The 19,066-nt window shown below is 39.1% G+C and overlaps 1 protein-coding gene across 1 annotated transcript in view; it reads right to left on the reverse strand.

The window, feature by feature from the left end:
* LOC306903531 (CUB and sushi domain-containing protein 1) overlaps window positions 1–19,066 on the reverse strand; it is a gene marked incomplete at both ends in the record, with an annotated part of 362,445 nt that overhangs the window by 92,667 nt on the left and 250,712 nt on the right. Inside the window, 11 exons of the mRNA XM_079472788.1 lie at window positions 713–901; window positions 1,028–1,243; window positions 1,539–1,655; window positions 5,369–5,557; window positions 7,327–7,514; window positions 7,705–7,843; window positions 7,924–8,118; window positions 10,958–11,284; window positions 12,672–12,854; window positions 17,423–17,535; window positions 17,747–17,850. Of these exons, the coding sequence (XP_079328914.1) occupies window positions 713–901; window positions 1,028–1,243; window positions 1,539–1,655; window positions 5,369–5,557; window positions 7,327–7,514; window positions 7,705–7,843; window positions 7,924–8,118; window positions 10,958–11,284; window positions 12,672–12,854; window positions 17,423–17,535; window positions 17,747–17,850 (1,960 nt within the window). The remainder of the gene's footprint in view (window positions 1–712; window positions 902–1,027; window positions 1,244–1,538; window positions 1,656–5,368; window positions 5,558–7,326; window positions 7,515–7,704; window positions 7,844–7,923; window positions 8,119–10,957; window positions 11,285–12,671; window positions 12,855–17,422; window positions 17,536–17,746; window positions 17,851–19,066) is intronic.

Consider the following 19,066-nt stretch of genomic DNA (forward strand, 5'->3'; position numbering starts at 1 on the left):
ATTTACAGTGTCAAGTTCCATTATAAATAAAACATTAATAAGACAGGGGAAATAGTCAGAGCATTTAAATAATGAATATGACGCATTATGAAACTGAATCAATTTGGAGGCAAAGGAACAGATTTCTAATAATATACATTCCGCTCTGGTTTCTCCCTCTGTTTTCTTTTTTATGAGACGTTTTGGGACAAAATTAACTTGACCGTTATTAAACATTTTAAAGGCTCATAAAAATCAACGATTTCATGTCATTATAGTTGACGGCTTGATCTGCATTTGCATGCATATTTAGGGATTTACATGTTTAGTTTCGTTATGTACAGTATAAAGCACATTTTAAGTCATGTCATGTCTGATATACAATGAAATACTTCAATAAAATAAATAATGACATGATATAAAAAATGGGAATCATGAGGAATTTTGGTTCTGCTAAAGGAGTAGTTCACTTTAAAATAAGCCCCCATGACTTCCTGTAGTAGGAATAAAAATGACTAAGGAATTACTATTGTCAAATGGGGGCTTATTTTGAAGTGAACTACTACTTTAATATCTGCACTGTCGCTGTTCAGAAAACATGCGTGAAGATCTAGTGATTTTTGTCTTTTGACAGGAGACTTTAAACTGGCTACAAGCTTTAGTTTTGTAGTCTGAACTTGGCTTAAAGGGAACCCAGCATCAATAAATTCAATCAAATCACGCCTCCACCTACCCACGCACCTGGGCAGGGCCGCACTCCACACCCTCCGCCCTCCGCCCAAGCAGCTGATCTTACTCTCGCCCTCCAGACGGTAGCCGGAAAAGCAGGAAAAGACCAGCAAGTCGCCCACTCCGAACTGAAAGCCCACTCTCCTGCTGTACGCCGGAACTCCCGGGTCCTCGCACGGCTCCAGGCTGTACTCTGCAACACAAAGCCATAATAACTCCTGAACCTCCGGACTGCTTAGCAAAGCAAGGTTAGAGTAAGCAGCCATGACAAGCGTGCCTTCCAGCAACTCATAATGAACAGAATGAGCCATGCCCCCACCGGAGAAGGTGATATTAAAGCCCTCGTACGACATGGAGAAGTCGGAGACGAAGCGGAGCTGGACACTGAAGTTGCCGAATAGGCCAGCTTTGATGGCGGGAGGCAGCACGGAGCCTGTGAGCCTGGCCACCGGCTCGGTGAAGCTGCTGTCCTCGGTAATGAGCAAGTAATCGTGGGAGTCCTCCAGGTGGAACGTGTGGAAGAGGAGCTGCACCCCTGGGGAGTTTCAGATGAGATTAGGCCCGTCAGTCACACGGCAAAATCTGCCTTTCAACCCCACAACCCACCAAGAAGATTGGGAGAGAACATAACACTGATTGAAACAGAATCGCGTTCGCCCGACATGCTGCCGAGCAATAAAATGTAGAGAAATGTGAAACGTATCTTAAATTCATTATCCAGAGGAATTCCAAAGAGCCAAGAAAAGAGCCTCTTGGGTAAAATCAATGCATGTAAAATTGTTATCAGTTTCTCAACTTCTTGCAACAGTAAACCGTGCTCTTTGTCTTACCTTTCCCATGAGACACTTCTATCGTCCACGTGCAGTTTAAGGAGTTTGGGTAGAAATCCGGGAAACCAGGGGAGAGAACCGTGCCGGTTTTTCCGTAGATATAGCCCCCACACAAAGCTGGAAACGCAATAACAAGAAGCCTTCATGTTTGATGAAGAGATATTCCCCTTGAAAAACTGAAGCTCTGAGGTTGGTTTAACTTCATTTTTAAAAGATAATTAAAGCTAAGGACATTTCAATGTTGTTTCGGGTGTTTTGGGTAGTTTTAGTGCATTCATGTACGGTTGCTAGGGGGTCAAAACAGCCCATGCTCGCACCTCTTTTGTATGTAGTTCTACAAATATATAAAATGGAAATACAAATGTTCCTAAATAAAAAGCTTTGAACACTCTACTAACTAATAAGAGGTTAATGCAGAGATGATATTTGTAAGATAATCAAAAGAAACTGTAACAAGTGGGTCAATATTCCGACTGCTGGTTTTGCTCGTAGCACCAGAGCCCTACGACGGAAATAACAAAAGAAAATGTGACTGTGTCCTTGAGCCATCATCACTTTTCTGTTTATATACAGAATAAATCATACTGGGACGGGCTGTAACAGGACACGGTCATCATAATGTTTTGAGCCTCAGCATTTTGTCCTTAAACGGCCCATTAAATGTCTACATCAGAAGAAAAAGTCTGGCTTATTGAATTTAGGAGACATTTCCACCAAAATAGCACCGTATTTTATAAGCTAAACCAAATGATCCATGCAGCAAACTGCTGGGGAACTTTCTGCATTTGTAATGCTCATGAAAACTATGAAAGGCTAAGTTACCGTGATTTCACCGTTTGTTTTATGAGTGTATTGGAGATGTTGGATAGCAAACTGATTTTACATTTTTATTTATCCCGATATCACAACTAGGGGTAAACGTTGAACGTTTGAATTACTTTGGTTTGGTGTTAATTTAGATTTTGCAATTTATGCCATTAAGTTTCTTTCCATATTAGAGACGAATTGATTCATTTACAAAACACAGGTTCTTAGTGACATCATCCTCCAGGAAGTGACATCATTTACAGAGGTACAGTAAACACCAATACAAGCGATAACACATCAGATATAGATTTTATGAATTCTTCTCTTCTTTTAAAAAAATTAATTTGTTTTAAAATTGGCTGTTCAAATAACAAGAATCTGTATGGAAAGCACCAATGCCTCCTAGAGCAATGGCTAACATTATCTTTTTAATATATGTGAGGGATAATGTACAGGCTGCCGGTTGTTATCGCAGAAATAAGCCCGGACAATGCGATCAGGTCTCGTATCAAACTGAAATGGCTTTTTTCGTGATAACAGTTGGCTGCTTGTACATTATCCGGCTTATAACACGGCTACTTGCCATATGAGAAAAAAACTGGATTGCCTGGAAAAGGTAATTTGGTTTAATAATTTGTAAATAAAATGTCATGTATGTTATTAAAAGACATACATGTATTTATATCTAATTTGTAAACAAAACCTGTCAAAAGGATTGGCTGCATCCGGTTAACCATGTGTTATTATTCTTAAGAGGTTGATATCTGGGAATAACGGATCTGCAAATATCACGAGTGGCCAATCAGAATGAAGCATTCCAATGAGCCGTGTAATAATAAGAGTTAACTCTCTTTTGTGTAAAACCAATCGAGTTTTCATTCATACAGATTACAGCAAGCCAGTGACTAGCACAAAATTAAATATCAGACTTCCTCAGTCAAGGTATACATTAAGTTATTGACCGATTTACATTATAGCTTTACATATTAAAGAAAACTAAATATCAAAAAAACTAAAAATCTTTAATCATTTATTCACCCTCTTGACATATTAAACCTGTATGACTTTATGACTTACTGATGTCTGGGCATATAAATAAGAATTAAGGCTTTAAGTAAAGCGTGACTTTCTTTCTTGAGCAAAACACAAAAGATGATATTTTGAAGATTATTCCGTTGGTCCCTATTCACTTCAAACCCAATGCAAGTCAATGGGGACCAAACATTTTTTGTTTACCAACATTCTTCAAAATGTCTTCTTTTGCGATTTGCTCAAGAAAGAAGTACTGAACTTAACCTCGCACTCATAGGTGCCAGGGGGTTTGTGTACCAAACCCTAAAAATGTCCTATTTCTTTACATCATAAATCATATTTTTAGCGACACAGTGCCCATATAACCCAAATGGCAAAATCCCCATTGCACAACACCTCTGTGAAGATTCGACTGTGAGATTGGTAGTTGAATCAGGCTCCTTCTATCGAAGCTTTGAATTATACATATATGCTTTCAGTAAAGTGTTACCAGAAAGTCATACAGGTTTTAAATGTCAAGTAACGACAGAATTTTCATTTTGGGGAATGAAAGCTAACCGGAATAAACTATTCATTCAAATGGTTGCCAGCATCCAACACACATACAGGGACTTCGATTGCAGCTTTTCCGTTTAAACTAAAACACGAGTCTGACAGCATGGAATATGTGATCTTCCAGTGAACATGCATTTACATTTTAAGCAAACAAGCAGGGAGCATGTGTCATATTTCTAATGAAGGTCAAGCTCAGATGAGTCCGTCAGACAGAATCGAAGTCTACCAGAGGAAACGCACACAGCTGATAACACGCAGAAGAGGACATTGGGAATACTGCAGCGCACACCAAAGCTCTGACTGGAAAACATTTTGTTTACTTTAATCCTTGTAATCGGGAAACAACTAAGATAAACAGCTTTATGGCTCATTCTCCTGTAGGTTCTTTTCTCTATCTGGCTAAAGACTCTTTGTGGCCGCCTGCCATTATTATTTGTTCCAGCTTCCCTGTCCTTTTTCCTTATAAGGTTATCTGTGATAAGGTTATCTCCTCCAATCTAAAATGTATGAAGTTTGATGTCAGTGTTAAGAAGGCTTTCCCTTTACCCTGATAAAAAAATAGATGCAGATGTGGCGGTGTTAGGCTAGCTACTTTTTAACTTATTTTGCCAAACTGTAAGCTAACCATAATTTCAAGACCAGATGAAGTTCACCAAAGTTTTGCTTGCCTTCCAGAACGAAAATACAACTAAAAAGGATTTTTTTTAAGAACCTATGATTCTTCAATAGCAACATTGTAAAGAACGCTTTATAGTGCTTTGATTTTTTTTACGAGTGTACAGTACAATGTAGATACTTAATGGTTTGTGTGACATAACTAAAGACTACTTAAAAAAGTCTGTTTCAAGAGAAATAGGTCATCACAAAAGGAAACTGTGCTCATCAAGGGATTATATGGGGTGTTGAAAGTACTCCCGACACAGTCAAAGTACCTTTGAAAAAGTAAGCTAATAACAAAGTAACGAACTTCATTGTGCTTTTACAGGAACAAAAACTGGGACTCGAATTAGAATAACTGCCTTTAACTTTTTGTTGTGCTATACCAGGCGTGCAGTACTTCTCCTGAAAAGCGAAACCAAAGCAACATGATCGCCCCTGGTGGCTGGCTGAAGTATGGGTAATAAACCCCACTCTCCATGTAAACGAACACGAATCAATGCAAACAAAAAATCCAATTGCATGTAAAAAATATTTTGGATTGAATCATTTGGCTCCTCATCTGGCTCAAAACAACATTATTGGCGCAATACGTCAATGGCCACATCCGGGTAGTTCGGACGTACAGTACACGCTACCAAATTACGCTTGTTTCTGGAAAACAGATTACTATTGTCCAACTATTGAAAATACTGTGTTGAGGTAGCAGCATTACTTCTCAACACTGCTAGGCTGTTTGTTTGTACGGACTGAAAGTGGAATTAAAGAAGCAGGTTTACCATCACAGCTGGGCAGTGCGTGGTTCCACTGATGGCTCCTCTCACACACAATGGGCTCCTCATCGCTCAGAGTGTAACCCTGATCGCAGCTGAACGTCACCCTGGAGCCGATGGCGAAATTATTACCGTGCCTCTTCCCATTCACCGGGATCCCTGGATCTAAACAGGAATCTGTTGCCATCATAACGCCTGTAAGAATGAACGACAGAAAAAACAGATTTCACCCCCTGGGTTTAAATTGAAAGGAGGATGCGTGGGAAGCAGTTTATACAGTATGAATCAGCAGAGGGCTGTTCCCCCGAGGTAGTCTTTTACAGATTCATTTATGTTTCCACTTACCTGCTCTATAGTTTCAATACAGTTCGGAAACATCGTCAGCGCTTTTTACTACAGTCAATCCCCTTTGAGTCTGACATGCAAGGAATATTTCAAGCTGTCACGTTCACAAGCATTCTCTATTATGTGGCCACTTACAGGCCTGCGACAGCCATCTAATAGTGATGAAAACAGTAACACTTTTACACGAATGAGTTTCCACTGAAATGTCAGGTTTATGGCCGTGATGTCAGAGGTAATTTATTGAGAATCAGAAATATTAGCACAGAAACATCTAGCGTTATATTTCTAAGTTACGTTTATTAAAACAAAAGGGCCTAGAATAAAGACCTGCGCCTGCATTAAGAACTTATTAAAGTATGTTAAGCATGCAGGCAAAAGCCTACATTATTGTATGTGTCACTTTCACATGTACGTGAGTCGCAGTGTTCAGTACATGTGTTGCAAATTTTGTCATTAGAATAGTATGTGCGTACTGTCCACACTGCTGGATTTCTGTAACCAGTCCGCACCTGAGCATACATTTTTTCAACAGTAAATAGTTTATCCACAAGTTGGCACATGGGTTTATTTCATTCGTGGCGCTGTACGACTTGCTTAACTGCTCCTTACGAAGCGCTGTACGCCAGGAGAGCTCTTTTTTTTGTCACAATGCACATGTCGAATACTTGTGTATGTGTACGAACTATGTATGCTTTGCGAGGCATACGTGATCCTAAAAAAATGAATTATAGTTATGGCAATAATAAATCTAGCATGTAGAGCAGATGGCCAATAATACTGTAAGCAACAAAGAACAAGAAATTAAATCTATTCAGTTTCATATCATAGGTAACATGTAAGGGCCACATATGGCAGTGTTTTCGTGTTTTTTAATCAGGCACTTAGAGTACTGAACTAAAAGGTTGTTCACCCGAAATGCCTTACATGATCCAAGTTAGCCATTATGTTTTTTTCAATGGCAGAACAGCGCAAATTGCTATCTTGGTAATGAGAGTTTCACCGAAATTACTTTGGGTTCTTGAAAAAAATGTATTTTTACAGGTCAGAGCCCCTCCCCTATGTGGAGCCTTAAGATTGAGCAACACCATGTGATAAACTGTATTTTCACAGTATTTCAATTGATAACCCTTAATAAAATGCTGGAGAAGATCTGAATCAGCATTTCCTGCGCAAACGAGGTCGTGCTAACAAGCTGGCGATAACTACAAGTGTTTGCAATAAAACATAGTTTTAACAATAATGAGTCTTCTCCCTGTATAGCCTAAACACTTCTCATGTGAGTGGGACATTAAAGTTTCATTTCACTCTGAAGTGCAGTTTATAAAACAGTTGAGCTAATCTTTCCACCGTCGACCATATTCAAAAATAAAACCAACTTTATTTCAAGTCAGATGCAATGATTCACAAGGGGTTCCTCACATCCTCTCTTCAACTTCTTCTTGATATTGTTATCGATCGTGTAATGATATCACCGCTGCATCTTACAATAATTTGACTTGAACTAGGAAATCATGTGACTGTAACTGACTAAATGAATCATATGAAATTTGCACAGTATTACAAAACCACCCGCTGTGATCGGCGAAAACCCACCAAACCTCCATGTGAATGCGACTTACTTTCGTAGCGGATCTGAAAGCCTTCGCTAGAGCGGCTGTTGTCTGCGGTGAAGAGCAGGTACATGTAATTGCCGGTGCTGATGAGAAAGTGTGGCGCCTGGGTGCCGTGGTACTCGCCGATGAGAGGAGACGAGCTGGAGGCCCCGTCCCGAATCTCCAGCGTGTCGTAATTAACCTCCGTCTGAAACCTGCGCGGAAATCAGAGAGAGTAGAACATCTGCTTGTGACCGAGGTCTTTAGCAGAATTACTCTAATGAGAGAGATTAAATGGAGAGGTTAACTGTGGCACAGCACAGACTGTGGCTAAACTTTCCAGGACCGTTGTGGTTGTCTGAAGACTGTAACATGCTGTAAATCCCCCAAAAATAGAATCAATACCTGTCAAACGAGATCTTGATGGCATGATCTTTTCTTGCCTCAATCACCCATTCGCAGTTTAGGGAGTCTTTGTAGTATCCAGGCCAGCCAGGGGATAGCAAAACCCCCACCGAGGCCGTAAGACGTCCGCCACACGGAGCTGGTGAAGGAAGAACACTAAACATTACATAACAATTCCAGCCGGACCCTCAACAAATGTGGAGATGGGAGAGTCCTCACCTTCACAACGAGGGACGGCCGCGTTCCACACCACGTTCCCGTCCTGGATGACGCAGGTGATGGATTCGGATCCATGGGTTTTGATGAAGCCCTCATCACACGTGAACAGCACCGAGCTGCCCAATAAGAAGTGCTCCCCGAAGCGCTGGCCGTTGATGGGAATGCCGGGGTCGTGACACTCGTTCTGACCGAACGCTGCAGACGTAAAGTTCCATCAGTGCTGAAGCATATAGTGTCTGCATATATAAGTCTGTTCTTTTTCCGTGAGAAGATACGTGAACTTAACCTGCAATTAAGCCTTATTTAACAGGCCTATACTGTAATTATATTCTGTTCAATTAATAACAATCTCAAACTCATTGTACCCAGAATGCACTGCAAATCTTTAGATGTTCAAGCCCAGACACAATTTAAACGATGCTGTGGTGATATCTACACGAACACGACCAAAACGTCACTCTGGAAACATTTTAATCCTGTTTAGTTTTTTTTTAATATAGTATGTTATAGTTTGAATTGCACAAATATCCTTGATTGTTGAGCACCAACACAACATGTGATAGAAAACTAACTTCATAGATTCACAACCCGCTTTGTTATTATTTTTAAATTTTAAATTTCTTAACCACAATGCACCTTTGTAAGAACTTTACGCTGAGAGTGAACAAATTTCATTTTTTGTGTGAACCATCCCTTTAATATTTGAATGCATCCAAAAGAAGCCACAGCTGACAAAGAAATCCCAAATCACGAAGATCATCCAAAGCGATGTTTTGCCTCTGCACAGACAAACGGCAGAATGACATTTCCTCGTGAGATTGGCTTAGATTTACAGTACATCCCTTGTCTTTACAGTACACCCCCTTCTTCTGTCCTGCCACGCCGACACGCTCAAGACGGCACAAAACTTTTTGTCAAATCTGCTTTCCCTTAACGCGGCTCTGTAAGACAGCTCGCACACGTGTGGCGCACATGCATCACAGCTGTCAGCACGGAACCTTCAATTATTCAATGCAGGCACTCGCGCAAGCACAGGATCCTGCCAAAGCTATTTTAGTGCTTTGGATTGGTGGACGCGTCTGTCGTCGAGGCCCCTGTGGAAGTGTGATGGCTAATGCATGGAGACCTCGCGGCCAGGGCTTAGGGCATGTACGGGACTCTGGCCCGTTCCCCAATGACAGGCTCATTGTTCTCACAGCCCTGCCTGACAGTTTCTCTAGCGCCACTTTGGGAAACATGTCCTCTGCTTTCTGAGACGGTGACACACCATTAGAGGCAGCACTGTTGAGATATCAAACCCCGCCATTCACTGACATCGCCAGAAACTATCGCCTCTCCCGCCCGTCCATTTTGTTTTTATAAACCCACACAACATGTCAGCTTGCATCCAAACAGACAGGGTCTGGTACATATTATACCAAAAATAAGAATAAAAAGATGAAATATCTCAATTTCTTGTAAAACTAAGGAGCGTCAATTAAAATTAAAGGGATAGTTCACCCAAAAGTCAAAATGTACCTGCCGTCAGGTTGTTCCAGATCCCGTTTACTCCCAAACTATTTATTTCCCCTACTATGGCAGTAAATGCAGAATGAGATATGTTTGGTTACTGACATTCCTACAAATATCAGAACCAAGACATTTATACAGGTTTGGTAAAGAATAACATCATTGCATTACATCATGTATTGAAAAATGTATATAAGTTTATATAAATATAGATTTTCCGTTTCCATAAATAAATTGTAAAAAGAACAGTAGAAATAAGTTTGAATTGAACTGAACCGAATTAAAACAACACCAGTTCATCTTATTCATTCATCACCAAACATTATACAAAGACGGCATGCAATTCTGGCTTTGGATTCCTCTGAAAGATGACATCTCAAAAGGTGTTTTGTGTTGAGCACAGGTTTTAGACACAGCTATGGCAGACTGGTATTGTAAAATTCAGCATAATGCAATACGAATACTAAATGTCATGTTTCTGTGTCAAAGACAATCTGATCTCAATGGAAATTTAAATGTTATCGTCGTTATTAAACCTAAAAATGAATTGAAAGTAGGGATGCACAATAAATGATCGGCCATATCGGTATCGGGCGATAAATGGTCATTTTTAATGTTATCGGTATCGGGCGATAATAAAATTTAGGCCGATATATTATGTCCGCTTTTTAGGGAATTTAATATTAATGTTTAGATACTGTAAACCGGCCAATATATCGGTTATCGGCTTCCAATGATAAAGAATTATCGGTTATCGTTATCGTCCCAAAAATGTACATATCCATGCATACCTAATTGATAGTGAAAATCGGAAAATGCAGATGTCTCGCGTGACAATGGACTGCCTTTAAATTGCAGGACAAAAGAAATCCAAAGCCTGTCGCAGACTCCTATGAAAGTTGCAGTGAAGGTCAAAATGCCCTTTTATGTGCTGAAAATATGGAAAAATGACATTTTTCAGAATGGAGATAGGCCTAATAAAAGGTGCTGTGAATTCACCGCAATATTCTCTACTTTGCACGGTCAATATTAAAAAATGAACCCATTCGGCTACAAAGATATCACTCTGATTTAAATTCCTCAAAAGGCCACATCCTGGAGTAACATAAATATCAGCCCTACTTTTACGGAGTTATGGGGAGCTATTCATGAATTTAACTGCACCTGAGAGAAAGTGATTTACTCAAATGACTGCGTGTTTCTCACACTGAAAGATATCATTTCTAAATATAATTACAAAATCCTCTTAAACTGTGAAATGCGTCACTAGGATAAAAGGTGAAGTGTGTCATTTTTTTTGACGGTAAACTGCTCTCTCTTATCTTTGATTAATACGCGGAGACATCTTTAAGTCATTTTTAGGTACATTTCCAAAAAGTGTAAACACCGCGGTGACATCAAAACATTGTGTGAGCACCCCGACATGGCAACATCAGCTCAAGCAATGGAGTGAGATTGGGGCAGGACGTCCTCTTTGAGCACCTTACTATAAAAAAATAGAAAAAAATAGAAAAAGTGCATTTACTTGTGTAGGTGATATTAAATCCTTTCCCGGTGTTGGAGTGGTCAGATTGGAACTCCAGGCGCATGATATGTCCATTACTAGCGATCTGCGACGGCACATCCTTGCCGGAGAACGTCCCAAACGTGGTGGGTTCCGGCATCCCATCGTCTTTGACAATGAGATAGTCGAACTGAGGCTCCAGCTCAAAGTCGCTGAAAATGAGATGGATCCGACTGCCCAGTTCGGCTATAATGAGCCACACGCAGTTCATGTTGTTTCCGTATTCCTCCGGGTAGTTGGGCGAGAGGATGGTGCCTGACGGGGTGGTGAAATTGAAGAAGCAGGAGACTGCGGAGATGGAGACAAATATTTATAATACCATTACAAAGGTGACCATATTTATTTTCATTTACAACGTCTTTGTTATCACACATCCATTAAGGGCCCGTCGTGCTGGTATTTTTGCCTCGAAAATTCGCGAGAGGGGGTTCAAGCGGGCTGTGACAATGAGGAGCGCGGTGCAGAACCGATAATGCGTCAAGCACCTGGCTGATAGTGTTGTCGAGAAATACTAAATGTCATTTGTTTGAGAGGTTTTCATTTGAACAACAAACGTCTTGATGAAGTACCGCCTCCTCTAAACCAAGAAAATGACCTTAAATACTCAACAGCATCGACTCAGATTAAGAGAAAAATCACTTTTGCGCACATTATTTAAGCACTTTTTTATTTACTAACCGCACAAAATGCGACCGCACTTTTACAGCGATAATGTGAAAGTGACCTATTTGTCAGTTATGGTGAACCATCATAACTCTGCATTTAACCCATCCAGTGAGTAGTGAACACATGCACAGCAAGTGGTGAACACACGTACACCCTGAGCAGTGGGCAGCTATCAATGCAGCGCCCGGGGAGCAGGTAGGGGTAAGGTGCCTTGCTCAAGGGCACCTCAGTCGTTACCTTCCGGCCCTGAGGATCCAACTGGCCAACTCACGAGTCCAACTCTCTAACCATTAGGCCACGACTGCCCATGTCAGTATATAGAAAACACATTATTTTGTAAAATGGTAGATACGTTGAAAAAACCCAGCTAAATGAAAACAATGGAACCCTGCCAAAAACCCAATAGAAAATCTCATGGATTTAATGGTTATAATAGGAATTGTATTGGTTTTAAAGGAAACTAAAATGGTGTGGTTTGTGATCGATCCTGCTGGTGGAATATTATCTGGAGGATTAATCCTATTGGAATAATGCCTAAAACACACTACAAAAGAGAAAAACCAGTAATGCTTTTAATGGAAAAAGCTAATAATGGTATTTTCATGGAAACCATTTGAATTTTCTGATGGTTTCTATCGGGTTTCTATTGTTTTTTTTAATAGGGATATTATTTTAAACACATTTACTAACCACAGCACAAGTGACGATAACATGATGGATACTGTATATGTCAACGTATATAAAGATGTGCACATTCAGCATTTTATTGAGAGGATACTGTGCACTCCCACCAATGTCTGTGCCAAGACAACAGCGATGAGTATAGTCAGAAGCAATTCTTCCTCGCCGTAACATAATAACAATTGACCTTCCTGCAACTTGGGAATCACCGGAGTGGCATCCGGCTTCATATCCACCCCATCTCCGTGTCACGTTTTTCACAGAAGCGATGCATTAATCATCCTTAATATTAATTATAAGCATTCTTTAAAAAACAAAGAAGTCTTACAGACGCAGCCGGGTTTGTTTCCAGACCACTGGTTATTTTGCTGACACGATATCGTCCTCTCCCCCACCAATTCAAAAGCAGCCTGACACTCAAAGGTCAGCACATCGCCGTGTAAAAAACGCTCTCCGGTTCGCTTTCCGTACGCAGGGATGCCTGGATCTCCACATCCACCTTTGTCGATCTCTGTGTAGGAAAGAAAACAAGAGTGCATGTTTTATTTAATGTGAACTGGCCTCAGCCTGGTGATTTTTATGGATGAAATGTTTTGATACACCGTCCGACTGCATTCTGGTCCGGTCAGTGGTGTGACGCAACATCTTTTTCTTTAGAACTTTTCACATGAAAACTCATCCTAGCTCGTTTCAACCCTTATTTGATGCAGTCGGGGTCATTTTATTTTAATATAGGTGTCATGCAACCTGTCCATTTTGGCTCATGCCCAGTTTGGCTAGCATTTACAGAGCGACAGATGAATTCACACCGAAACACCGCAGAGTTCCACTGGACGCCTGGCCTTTCACGGCAACAACAAAAGATGTGGCAAGTGTTTGATCAACCCACTATTCTAGCTATCCTAACCATACACGATTTTTTGTGTGGTTTCAACAAAAAAATAAGTTACCTGGTTGCCTTAAAATTGAGTTACTCTTAATCAACTTAAAAATATTAGTTAGCTTAATACATTTGATGCAAACTCGTTGTGCTGACTAATATTTGAAGAGTTCCAATATGAGATAATCCAGTTTTGTATTATGTTATCATGTTTTTATTGTGTTAGTTAGATGTCTTTTTTTGTCATTATGGCTTAAATCAAAACAAACCAAATGCAGTTTGATTGATATTAATTGGAATGCACGATAAAAAAACATGACTTAAACTTTAACTTAAATTCAATCAAAATTTTAAGGCACCCAGGTAACTTTAAGTTGAAACAACAAAAAACAGGAAATCATTTCAACAGTGTAGAAATGTATTATTTGAAATTAGCATTGCTTTTCCGTGCCGGTCACGACCCAACGTCTAAAAACCATCGGTTAAATGTGAAAATGATGGCAAGATAAAGTGCAGAAGAGCAGAGGTGTTTGGAAGGCAGGATAAAGCGACAGTGATAAACGAATGACATTCTGGAAGAGTTGTTTTTTATGTTAACAACTGTGGTGTCAGTTCAGCAGCGAGCGCTTCATTGACCCAGCTGGCCGATAATCTACAGGGGATGAGTTTCCCTCTCGTGGCAGATTCCAGGAACTCTACAAGGTGTTAAGAGTAGTTAAATACCTCTGGAGCTGCCACACGCGATTAGTTCGAGAACCCACAAGAATAGCGGGCCATCGTGTCAGGACTGCCAACTCATCATGACAAAAGAAGCCGACGCTTCTCACCCGCGACAGCATTAAATAATGCACGGCAAGAACGAATGGCTACAGATATGCTTTGTCAGACGTTTATTTTGGATGTAGGGTTTTCAAAAACGGTTAATATGATTTTAAGCACATCAAGCCAAGCCGACTTCAATACATTTAGCTCTAGAGCAAACAAATCTTTTATGTCAAAAAACTTGAATTTGCCAGAGCAAGCCATTGTGCTAATGAATGAAATTTAACAGCTATAAATGGGAGTGCTGTAATTTTCAGTCTCTGAAATGTCCCATGCGATTCAATGCAAAATTTGCATTCAAAGTTGACTTTTGATTGTGTCTTTGGTATTTGCTTTGTACTTCTACTTAAAATCTGTGGAATAGAAAGTAATTTGATGCATCTTTTGGCTAAACGTTTCTTTCATAAGGATGTCACATCTCAATATTCCTCTTTAAAATGTGTATTATACACTGCAAAAAAACTAATTTTACAGAATAGTTTTTTTTCTTAAAGAATTTTTATGTATTTTTTTAAATAGGGTCAAAACCGTCAAATTACAAAAAAAGATCGCAAATTTACAAGGAAAACAGGGGGGAAGTGTAATTTTACAGGGAATAGCCGTTATTTTGCAGTTTATTTAATGAATGTTTTTTTACAAGATTTCTCCTGTTTTTTTATGGATGTTTTCTACAGTGAAGGGCTGACAACGATTAACCGTGGTTAATAGCATCCATAATAAAAGTTGTCTGTTTAAATAATATATTTCTGAGTACCGTGCATATTAATTTTGTATTTATAAACACACATACATGCCTATATTTTAGAAAAATAAACAAAACAAAAAAAGGCTACAAAAGTTTCAATTATTGGTTAATATAAAAAAATACATCTTAGCATTTCCTAAATATATATGCATGTATGTGTATGTTGTTGTGTTTATCAATACAAAATGAATATGCACAGCGCACAGACATATATTATGTAAACAAAAACTTTTATTCTGGATGAGATTAATCACCGAATGTTTAATGCTTCACACACAAGTTGGTCAGGTTTGACATGACATAGGCAACTGAACTACACAAATAAAGGTTCATAATTATCATGATTATTATTATTTAGTTATTTATTTTTAGTAATTGATTACTAATCAATTCTTTCCAGAGGAAAGTTTTTGCTGTTGTTACATGAAAAAGAGCATAAAACTAATAAATTCCCATTTTGAGTGACACAAAAAAAGCATAAAGCTTTGTAATGACATGAGAATGTGTGAACACTGAAAACATTTTCATTTTTTAGTTATCTATTCCCACAAAGGCTCCTTCACACTGTCACCAAAAATTCTAACAAACATCAACAAACGCCGATGTTTCTTAGGTTTTTGGATTGATCTACTAACCTTGTTGGTGTTTTAAAATACCAACAAGGGCCAGAGAAAGAAAAAAATGACAGTTTGTCAGTTTTCCAACATTTTTTAATCCCATAGCATCCACTTCTGAATGTGTGAAATGTTGGCATGTGCTGGTGTTTTGGGGGCGTGTAAACAGGCATTAACTCTTTAGAGTAATGCAAGAGTTAGCGCTGGTTCACACCGCCCCAAACACCAACCGGTCTCAACACTTCACACATCCGCTCACTCTCTAATAAACACTGGGTGTGTCCGATAAGATCACGGTTGATGACCACATATTGTTTCGGTGCAGCTGCAGCTGCTCTGCCAAACCCAAAACTTTTAAATGAATGTGGGAAATGATGAATTTGAGTTTGACATGTACAAGGCATCAAACAAAATGTCCCACCAGTGAGTCCCGGTGGATGTGTTGTCAAACATGACAACGTGACTAGAAGCACAAGTGTGAAATTGGGTTTACACAAAGTTAATTGGGTTTGTGTCATTGTGCAGGGCTGTCCAGACAGTGAGAATTGCTCAATTGTGAGGTTACAGTTCAAAGTGAAGAGCGTCTGGGGGAAAGCTCCATTCTGCGATATTAAACGACACACTTTAGAAAAACAAGATGAAGGGTAAAAAAAGGAAGAAAAGAAGATGATGAGAATACAAACAAGACGTTAATCTTATACAGTCGTGTCAATTCAATTGGATGTTCTTCAGTGGGCATTTTATTTAAGCTGTATTTACAGACATCGTTCATGCATTTAATCATATGACTTTAAATGACTCCAGTTGAATAAATGTGGATGAGAGATCTAAAAAGAGATCACATTGAAAATCCTTAAAGATCATATTGAAAAAAATGTGTCACCGTACAACCTGAATTTGTTTCTCACTAAACAAATATAAGCAAATGAATAAAATGTGTGATGTTAACTCATTTGTGTGAATTCTTGAATTCCTTGCTTTCATTTATTCTACCCAATCCATTTGCGATGAAGCTATATACGTTTTCACTTTTATTTGTACTTTTTCATATAGTTGTTAATGTTTGTTTCAACGTATACTTTTAAAGTATCATTAATCATGAACAATTTATAATATTGAACAATGAATAATGAAAAATTATATAAATGAACAATAACCAAAATCCATAAATTAATAAAACATTGTGGTTAGTTTGTGACACCTGATGCATTATTGGTAACTTATAGAACTTAACTGTAAACAACATGAACTCTTATTTGTACTTTTTAAGATCACTATTCATGTTTATTTCAACGTATCATTTTAAATTATCGTTAATTATGAACCATTTGTAATATTGAACAATTAATAATGAACAACAGTATAAATGAACAATAACCAAAAACCATAAATAAATGGTTAGTTTGTAATTCCTAATGTTTATAGAGCTTTACTGTAAACTGCTACCATGGTCTCATCACTACTCAATAGTCGTGGCTAGAATAATTCATTACAACATTATTATTGCAACATCTATTTAAATAAAATAAATGTTATTTTGTGGTTCCTCTTGATTTAGCCAATGAAACAACTCAAGATGCAAGTGTAGGGAGATAATATTATTACAATACTGTATGCGTAATATTAACACAATGTTGATGATCACAGATATTGACTATACGATATACTGTGACACCCGTAATATTTTGACTTTTGTAACACACTGTATGCAACTTCAGTCCTTCAGCTGATAATTCAAACTCGCTGCACTCGAAGGGAGAAAATATGGCTTTGACTGGACTGGCAAATGTTATATGTAATATAGATGTGTATTGTCAAATGAGCCTAAAGTATCCTTTCATCATTTTCCGGCAAACAGAGTATTTCAAGCAAACCTATGGGACGTGTCTGCACAGCTCCTCCAGTTTAGAGAGTCATACATTTTCTGGGAAAGAAAGTTACCGTTTTGCTTCACAGGACTTGACATTGGAATTAAAATGACCCCAAGAAAGAGAAAGGTGTGCATTGCTGCGACATACCTTCATACACGGCTTTAAAACCCTGCGATCCGATGGTGTCGTCGGACTGCAGATGAAGCCACATCTGGTTGCTCATACTGACAATCAAATCTGGCACGCTGGAGCCAGTAAGACTGCGAAAAAGACACAAAAACCACTATCGCTCTTTGATTTGGGAATACACATAGAGCTGGGTTTATACTATATCGGCCTCCTTCGCTTGAAAGAAAATAAGCCACTGTTATTCTATGGAGCATAAAGAGAGTTAGACGAGGAGGCGTTGGTGAATGGAGGGAGATGCGTGTTCAAGGTTTAACATAAGAGCGCGCATTTTTGTATACTTACACATAAAGGACTCTTCGAGCATCCCCTATCTTTCCACCGTCGCCTACCGTTAATGTGTCATACGCCCGCTCGAGGTCAAACTCTTCAAAAGCCAGCTTGATGACCTACACGGAGAAAGAAGTATGATAAGAAACCATAGACCATCAGGCATCACTTGCACAAGCCGATTCAAAGAGAAGTCACAGAAAAACCAAAAAGGAACATCATGTAAGGTCAGTCACGGCTTTGAATACTCACACGTTCAAGACTGAATGTGAAAGAACCTATGGAGGTGCAACGGAGTCATTATAATTCAAGAAATGTGAGACTAAGATGTTCAGCCACATACGGCGTGAGGCCAGAGGAAATGGATTCCGTGCTCAATGGATGGAAGGAAAGAAAAGGTGGCAGAACACAAACTGGATTCGTGGCGCTTAAAGGAGAATTTAAAAAAAAAAGCTTAATTGGGACAAGTTTATTATCAACATCCTCACATGTTTTTAACGGGCCATTAAAGAACCATTATTCTCATCTATATTTTATCCCGTCTTTAAAATCGGTCTAATCCGTGAACACAGCAGGTGTGAAGGACACAACTGGCGACACACAATGGAAAACTGTAACTATAACACCAGGGGGCATTTTAGACAATAATGTGGTACACAGCCAAACAGTACTTATAGTGCAGACGTTATACAAGTATTTTAAACGGTCACTAGTTCGTATGCGAGGAGCAGGAAATTCAAGCAGGCTGGCTTGAGGTTTTTATCAGCTAAAACATGATGGTTTTAAAAGAAAAGCATGATCGGGCGACACAACCCAGAAGCTCCTGACAAGCAATCTGTATAAAATGTCAGCGCTGATATGGAGTCGTTCCCTAATCGAGAAGCCTAAAATACAGGCTTTTAGATTGTCCTGTCAAAAAGCATAGATTATGTTTTACAGAAGGCTTAGCAAGTGGATAAAAACAGCACTCATGGTCTACATAAACACATTGAGAGAGTAACAGGGCATCTTAGCCATTGTTCCCTGCACCGGCTTTAAAGAGCTATTGATTTCTTTATTTTACACAAAAACTAAAACAGCCTGACAGTTGCCTCAATGACTCCGCTTTGCTGCCAACTTTCTCTGATGCTCTTCAGAAAACGCTAATGGTGTAGTTTCATACTTATTATTCATCCAGGAAAAAAATGTGAGAGCGTTTACAAGTTAGGTTTGGTGTTACAAGCAATGTTCCCTCGAAACTGTGCAAGGTCGCACGTTCCGTGCGGAGCAAAAACACGTGCAAAAATCTGTATCGACATATGGGAGGGAAAAGTATAAATAATGTGATATATTAAA

Source organism: Barbatula barbatula (genome assembly GCF_947034865.1).
Source record: "Barbatula barbatula genome assembly, chromosome: 14".
NCBI classification, from domain to species: Eukaryota; Metazoa; Chordata; class Actinopteri; order Cypriniformes; family Nemacheilidae; genus Barbatula; species Barbatula barbatula.